The 8,491-nt window shown below is 36.7% G+C and overlaps 1 protein-coding gene across 1 annotated transcript in view; it reads left to right on the top strand.

The window, feature by feature from the left end:
* The window catches only part of KIF25 (kinesin family member 25), a 44,053-nt gene that overhangs the window by 302 nt on the left and 35,260 nt on the right, over nucleotides 1-8,491 (top strand). Inside the window, exons 2-4 of the mRNA XM_085315540.1 lie at nucleotides 902-969; nucleotides 6,186-6,302; nucleotides 7,942-8,080. Coding sequence (XP_085171666.1) covers nucleotides 902-969; nucleotides 6,186-6,302; nucleotides 7,942-8,080 — 324 coding nt within the window. The remainder of the gene's footprint in view (nucleotides 1-901; nucleotides 970-6,185; nucleotides 6,303-7,941; nucleotides 8,081-8,491) is intronic.

Below are 8,491 nucleotides of genomic sequence, written 5' to 3'. Positions count from 1 at the left end.
ACTCGCGCTTCCCCGGTCGAGGGGCCGCCCCGGCTTCTCCTCGAGTGCGGGGAAGCGCGGGCAGCCCGCACCTTTCTTGGCTGCTGGTACGAATCCCGTCTTGTTCCAAAACTCGGGGTTTTTTTTTACGTATCTGCAGGCTTTCAAGCTCGACTAATATATGTTGAGTACTTAGAGTAAACGCCTAACCGAAAAAAGATGTGCGTTTAACGTGCCAGTATTTAACTGTCCTGGGATTCCTGGTCTGATTGCAAGGAGTCTCTTACAGCATGCCTGTGGCACGCCTTGTCTGCCCCTTTCCTTTAAAAGTAAATTTTCGGGCTTAAAATTGAGGAGAGGATCCTAAATATGGTAACCTAGGGGAATTTGCCAAGCAATCTGGTGTGGTGGAAAGAGCAGTCCCTTTGGAGCTGGGTAATAAATCAGGATTTGCAGTTGTGAGCATCCTTGCCAGCCCTGYGGCTAAATGGGAAGGGTCCCAGCTATTTCAGCAGACACTACTAGTATGGAAAATGTATCTTGCACTTATGCCATTGAAGATCTCTAACAATGCAGCCCAGGAAATGGGAAACATGTGATTATTTATAAATAAATAAAATAGCACTTCTCTAAGTACTAGTGGTCTGGAAGACATCAAGATACAACTTGGAAAGCGTATGTATTTCCATGCAAGCAGACAAAATGAGAAAAAACATAAGTGATAAAAGAATAGTCAAAATCTATCCTAACTTTTAAAGAGTTGCAGCCAAATAAGGTTGTGCCATGAAGACTGTGGGTAGATAGTCCTTTGATTTAGGAAAGTTGAGAAAGTGTGGTATATAATAATGAAAGTTACTGTAATGAAATAAYGGTGGTAGTTTAGCTAGACTTATTTATTTCATTTTTACTTTTTTCCCCCTTTAGGCTAAAGAAGAAAGAATAGTTGTACTGGAAACTGAAAATGCACTTCTTCATTTAAAACTTGCAGAGGTATCTATCATTTGTTTCTTTCAAAAAGAATTCATATGAAGACACAGAAAAAAGACACTGAAGACTACTTTACTATTTTCCTGCTGGGGAAATCGAGGAAAAGATTAAGGCTCAATCTTTCTTTTAAATGTAAATAGCACTCCTAACAACAGATAGCATGCCAATATTTTAAACTTATGAAAGTGAACTGAGGGACTGACTACAACCATTGCATATGCAATTTAATTTTGACTTGCAGGAAAAATGTCTGTCTAAAGTGCAGGGGCAGATTTTGAAGGAATACCTTGTAAACATAAACAGGACTATACTTTAAAAAGGACTGTTCATAGAATGCCAGAGCCATATTTTGTTATGAGTAGGCTTACTAAAGATGCCCTGGTGTATGCCTTATTAGCACTTGAGTTACATTTGTCTAGGAAAAGCTGTATATTGCAAAAATCAATTATAGAGCACAGAGCTACAGCCAGATGCCCTCATTTCCCTATATTTTTCTACAGGAGTCTGTCTTGTTTCTAGAACATTATTGAAACAGGAAGCAGCTTGTGACAAATGTTTGTTGTCTTCAAAGGCAGGACTTCAGAGATCTAGAGAATTTTGAATATTTATTTATAATGGTAGACCAGAGCTGGTTGTGAGCATTGGTTGTAATAGAGACTGTCAGCCAGGAGATTCTAATCCAGGCTGAATCATTAAATGGTTGGGTGACCTCAGGAAAGCCACTTACCCTCCCTGTGGCTTTCTTAACGCTTGCGGATAAAAGTGGGTTTAATATAGCTTTTCAAAGCCTGATTGGAAGCCAGATGGTATGTTTGAAATGGGTTTTGCTAGGTATACAAAAAAATGCTGTCATTTATTTTGAGAAAAATCTTTATTTCTGTTCTGCTTTATCATATTTACCAAGAAACTTATGTATCCAATCTGGCTTTTTACTTCCACAAACACAGAACGTTAGAAGTAATGAAGCATTATGTTCAATGGATTTGTGTTTTATGGTTAATTGACTTTTTATCTGCGTTGTCGAGAGTCTGTAGGGTAAGTCCATGCTTTAATAAGCATAATATATGTATAATATACACCATAGAATCTGCATAACGTACCTACTCTCAATATATGAAAACGTTAATGTGATATTCTTTTGTGTACCTATCAAAACTCAGTTCAGCAGTACCATCTAGCTTGCAATTCAGCTTTGAAAAACTTCAAACCCACTTTATSTGGGGCACCTATCTGCTACCCACTTGCTTACTTCCACAGTATTTGTAGAACTTGGAACTTTAGTTCATGCTTGTGCAAAGATCATTCAAGAGCTCAGTGCATCTACAATAGGATATCTTAGATGTGTACAGTAGACAAGATTCACTTCAAAGCCAGACAGTTTGAATCTCTGTTCATGCATCCATCTCTGTTCATTTTAGCCCTCCAGTCATGGATGAAATGTATAGCTGCTGGAAAAAAATAYGACCTTATTTTGGTTTATTACAAAGTGCTGAAAGAGGAATAGGACTAACATGCTAGTGTTACCAGTCAGAAACAGTGGCAAAGGGTTAGTCGAAATACTTTGTAACTAAGCATGCACTGATATTTCTACGCTGTCAGCTATTTAAATACACTTAAAAGATTTTAGTTTCTGCTGGGTTGATTTACTCCAGCAATTTGAAAATGTGAGCTAAACGGACACGAAGGAGTYTTAAGTTAAGAGTCCTCATTTAAAAGGATATTTATTTTAATTAGATGAGTGTAAGGTTGTGCAATGTTACACCACATCTCCCACTTCTTCACTAGTTATGCTGTTTTTCTTTTTTTWAAAAAAAAGTTATTGCCATCAGCTCTCCATCATTGCATGCTGTTTAGTGTTTACTGACCCTCCAGATCTGCTGGTGGAGCTGCCTGAGTGATTGAGTTGAAGCAAGTTCAATAAAAGTGAGTTGGGTGAACAGAGGTCTCGTACTTAACTTGTAATAACTTAATGGATTCATTTTGGCTGAAATGAGTTAGGGAGCTTTGAAGAAAGGCTTATGAGGATGGTCATTAATAACATTTTGCAATGTAAATGTTTTTCRGTAGCTTTTATCGGTCTAATAAAAATGTTGTCTCATACTATAGACCATTCCTTGCTTTATAGCCTTAAGACAATCACGAGTAAGTAGCTCTATCACTATATTCTACAACCTGGTTCACTGTTCTTCTAGAAGTGTTTTGTAAGGGTTGTAACTGAACATAAAAATAAAATACTTTCTCTATAGACTACAAACTTATCTTTCCCTATTTGGAAACATGTTTGAAGCAGACAAGTATTAAAAGATGTTAGCTCTCTACCTGAATTATTTCTTCAGTATCTCATGTTATTCAAACTCCTTTCTTTTAATTAAAGTGTTTGTCGACCTTCATGCCCCTTGCTTTTGTCTGTGGCTCTGCAAGTCCTGATCCTGCAGTCTTACATGCATACAGCCCAGTCTACCAGAATGGATCTGATTGCAGAACTGAGATTTCAATTTGGAGAATGTTATTTAAGTGGCTTAGTTTCACTTCTGTTTATWATAAAGCTAGCTATAAAGAGTTTTATAGTCAGTTTTCTGCTTCTCATGCATGAGCAAGAATTTAAAAATCCTGGGCTGCAAGCAGTTCTGATGAATGCTAAATCTACAATCACTTTAATGGATAAAACCTAAAATCCAAGGGAGCATTTCCATTAAAGATAAATCTGATAGTGAAAGTGAAGTTGACTGCAAAGAAAAAGTAGAATTTACCAGCCTGTTCTTATCCATTTTATCAAAAATGAGGTTAGAGGGACCTTTGCAGATTGTAGAAAATATCTTAGATGTTAGCACATTCAGTTTTAACTAGCTTAGACTTATTAAATAACAGAGCTCAAATACTGCAATTGGTTATATACATATGCCTAACTTTTCACATGTGATTAGAGCCATTTTTAATTCTAAGAACTCCAGAACATTGTGGTAGTGTTCTTGCACATGTCAACTGTAGTTAAACTGCAATTAATTATTTGTTTATTTTTTACCTATCACTATCAGATGATTGGAAATAAATCAAACTCCACTATGTGAGTAGAGTTAGCTCTTTTATAYCATTGTACTCTGGTATTGCTCTGTTAAATTCTGTGACTGCAGTTCCCAATTATTTAAATTATGGAGTGAGTAAGCTGCGAAGTAAGCCTGTGCTGGAGATAAATGCATTCCAAAAATAAGGAAGGAAGCTATCAGTACTGGTTAAGCAATGATAGATATCAATAGATTGCAGGAAAGAAGAAGTGAAGAAGTTGCAGCTGATTTTAAGTGCCAGGATTGGCACTTGAATAACCATCTATAAATCATCAAAATACAGTTTTTAATATAGTACAGTGCAGAATTTCACTAGAAGTCTACAGAGATTTCACTTTTGTATTCTTGCCTGTAAATATTCAAACTTACACTATTTTCCATTTGATTTCAACATCTCAAAAATTTGGCCATAAATATTACTTTTGAATGATAGCTTGATGTATGCTATTAGACAGGATTATTCTCCATATGCTTTAAAATTTGCTTTGGTTGCTTTGATCCCTGAAAGCCTAACTTACTTTTTCATTACTGCAGTTTTGCACCATTGCAACTCTAYTGAATGCAGGGGAGTCAGTGCTGGCAGGAACTGAGAGAAAAGAAAGAGCAAGTCAGGGKCTGTGCATTACCAGCTCCTGCAGCACTCTAGCCATTAACGGGTGCTTTCCCTCCCCGCAGACCATGCTGCATATCAGAGACCCTTCTGGATTAAATATCGATACTTCAAACCACCTGCTAAAGCAGCCCTTTACAATAAGAGAAGACACAGTTGTAACTGTTTAGATCCTCAAGGATAAGTATGGGGTTTTAGGTACTGCAAAAGCATTCCAGTGTTCTGGTGTTGAAGTTTACCACCCTACAGAAATAGAATATTGTGATGTTAGCCGGTTACCCTGAGATGATCCTTCACATGAATCATAAAAAGGTAAAAGCAAAGAAATTAAATATCTACAGAATCACACGTTATCAGATGATTCAGTTATAAATGATTACAGGGACAAAGGTGACAGAGTAGAAAAAGAAACGTGCTTAATCTACGCATTCTGAAAGGAACCTCTTAAATTTGTATTTGGCCAACATGCCATAAATGATTACCTGCTGTATTGCCTAATATGCAYCCTTACGTGCTGGACCTAGGAAGAATACTAGCTTCCATAATCACTCCTTAGGATACTTAGGAGTTCACTCCAGTTGGAAGGCACTCTCTCATCACCTGCATTTTATTGATCCTTAACTTAACCCAACAGGCAGTTTGTGTACTGAGTTTCTAAGTTATTAACTTCCCTTGTGTTTTTGGAGATGAAATAGTGCCTTTCTCAGAAAGAGTGCAAGTATCTCCTCTGCTTGACAAAACCTTTAGGTGTGGATGCTTTTTCTCACCCGGGCTTTGGCTTCACAAGAATCCTAGGTGCTACTTGTCCCCATAGTATATGATCATCATTTGTGTTAGCAAGTTTGCAATGCCACACCATGAAAAGGAACAAGAAACAGTTAAGCTTTAAAATATATATTTGATTGGTTTACTTATAAGCTGGGCCAGTTTCCTTGGTCTGGTTCTCAGCATAGCCCAAAAAGCAGTTGTACTGTCACCAAGAAAAGGTGCAGCAGTGTTGAGGTGGGAAGGAGTAGCCAGAAGCACCAACATCCTAAGCCAGTGTTGGTGCCAAAGTCTTGTGAAACTGCAGCCTGTGCACGGGTTTTCCAAGAGTAAACTTAATATTTCATATAAATTGCTAAGCATTCTTTATAGGAATATTTAAATAAATAGTGAGGCCATACTATTACATGCTACTTACCAGGCCTGCACAGGATGGTAACAAGCCATGCTGATATAACAAGTTTGGGATGTTTGACGTGCTCTATGCAATGTGAGATGGGGAACTGTAACGCTCAGCCTGCAATGAACGCGAAGTCTGCAGTGTACGTGTCAGCATCTGATCTAGTCTCTCTAGGTTAGTGAGGGAGGCAGGTATTTCTAATGTGCAGCTCATAAAGGACATCTTCAATGCCTCCGTTCCAAATATGGCGTTTCATGTGGTAGGAGATAACATGCATTTTTTTTAGATGTTGTTTTTTTAATTATAGCTACTAGGAATCTCTAATGTTAGAATAAAATACACTTTTGAGTCTTCAATGTGTCTTTTTTTTTCTTTTAAACAGTATCAAGGATTGTTTGGAAGAAGTGCTAATAAAATTCTGCAGCCCTACTCTGCTCATGGACAGCAGCAGACATTGCAGAGAAGTTCTGTTGTAACACAGCTTCACAGAGCAATACAGGTAAAAACAATTAGTAATAATCTAGCCATAGTTTATGCTCTAAACATGTATGTGTTTATCAAATAGAGTAAAAAACAAGAAAAAAAATAGATCTGAACCTGATCTATGGCTTACTGCATTCACAGCATTGCTTGCAGTGAAGTGTAGCAATGCCTCAGTTAGCTTAAAACTTGTAGCAGTTTTGCAGCACTAGGCTGCAAAGTCTGTTGATGTCACTRGGAGTTCATCCATATTGGAAGCACTGAGAAGGAAGAGTATTTTACTGTGTGCTCAGTCAGGCAGTCTTAATTCTGCATTAAAGATATTGGAAAATTTTCCCAGTAGTATTGAAATAGTATTTTCCTTTGTTGAAGTACATGCTCCTTAAGTTACTCTGTAGAATAGTGAATTCCTTTCAAGGACACTTACAAATTTCAGTTTTTCTCGGGGCAGTTTTGAAAGCCTCTATAGAATAACCAAAAAATAACTCAGGAAAGGAACCTAATTCTAAATACGCAAAAGGATTTAGTGTAATTATAGTGGTTCTTCCCAGTAGATCTTGCAGTGCTGTTTTACATTTTAGGTTAGCTAAAATGGCAGACCTGCTTGTGATGCAGTATCGGTGGATTGAGATGGCTTACTATCAGAAATAAATGTATGCTAGAGTTGAACACTCTCCGGATAAGTCTAAATTAATGGTAATCCTATACCTGTAATAGAAAAAAAAAWTGGTTTCTTCCCAGTTATACGTTCGGTGGCTTTTGAGACTGACAACTACAGCGATTGCCTCCCTTTAGTTTAGTTATTGTTTTATTATTAAAACTTGTCAATTAATTCAAGGTTATTACCACAACTGGAACAATTTAAGTCTCACAGAATAATTGTGATACTTTTCAGCAGGCTGACTAATGAACTGTCACAGTGCGCTGTGAGATAAGACATTGTTAAGCTCCTTTTATAGATAACTTTAAGTGCCTGTTCCAAGACCTTGAAGTTAGAAAGCTGACTAATTTTAAAATTAAGGCAATTTATTTTTACTTTATTTGAACTTTTAAGTGAATGTAAGATGCTCTGAATATAAATATTTTAAAGTCACACGATATATGTTGTACTGAGTTACAATAATAATACAATATTATATAATAATATAATCATATACTTTTCTGAACAATAAAGATGTCTGACCTTCTCAAAATACATTTGTTTTCATAGGAATCCAGAGAGTTGGCTTATTTAAGAAATTACTTATAGTGAACCTTAGCAAACACTGCTGAAGGCAGTGTAGAAAATGAGTAGAAAATGAGAATTGCTTATTCTACATTTGTTTTATAAGTGGAAAGTACATTCACAGTTACTTTTGTTTGATGAAATACAAAAGATACTTTGTTACACCTGAGACTGTAATAGCCCAAGAATGTGCAATAAGATGGTAAAGATCTTTAAGCCTTGCTTAAGTCTTTAGGAAATGAAATTGCTGAATATCTTGCAGTGTTCTTCTCAAAATATACTGAAAGATGCACTCCTGATGACTTCCTTTCATGAAGTTGAGTGTTCTTGACTGTRATATCTCACTATAATTATTTGCATTGCAATTATTTTGATTCTTCCTCAACTTCTGTTTTTATGTCTTTATAACTTTTTTTATTATTTTGCTGATAAGAGGCTTAAGCAAGACCTGAAGAGCCTTCGTTCATTTGCTCTTGAGCTTTCAAAAGACTTTCAGCATCAATGCAAGACTTACCTTTACCAAGTTTTGACGGCAACCCAAAGGATACAGCTGCAAAATGAAGCAATGCAAAGTAAGGCTCATTGCACTTACATTTCAAACACTATCATCAACAATTTCACTGTTAAATGTTAGTAACATTGGAAGGTTGGGTTTGGTTCTGAGGCACAGGTTGCTGAAATGGTAGCACATTTCTTCATTTGACCTTAGATCGTCATAGAGTCATCAGGAAGTGTTACAAAGAATACAAATAATCCTTCGTTTTCACAGGGCTGTGAGGCTGAAAAATTGTTCAGATTTAGTTTTTGTGCTGGTAGCAGCTGCTACTAGGCTGCTGGATTGGCTCAGCTGTAACATTTTAAATCTGAAAACCTCAGCCTTGTTATCTTGTTTTTAGAGCAGCTGAATAAGAAAAATGTTGCTTTAGCTAAAATTCCTTTTACTTTTGACTATACCAGTAAAGGACTCAAGAGATTTCAGAGAC

The sequence above is a fragment of the Rhea americana genome, unplaced genomic scaffold (assembly GCF_003343005.1).
Source record: "Rhea americana isolate MKP2758 unplaced genomic scaffold, rheAme1 scaffold_43, whole genome shotgun sequence".
NCBI classification, from domain to species: domain Eukaryota; kingdom Metazoa; phylum Chordata; class Aves; order Rheiformes; family Rheidae; genus Rhea; species Rhea americana.
The sequence above is the reverse complement of the archived record's forward strand: the minus strand, read 5'-3'. Positions and strand labels throughout refer to the sequence as shown.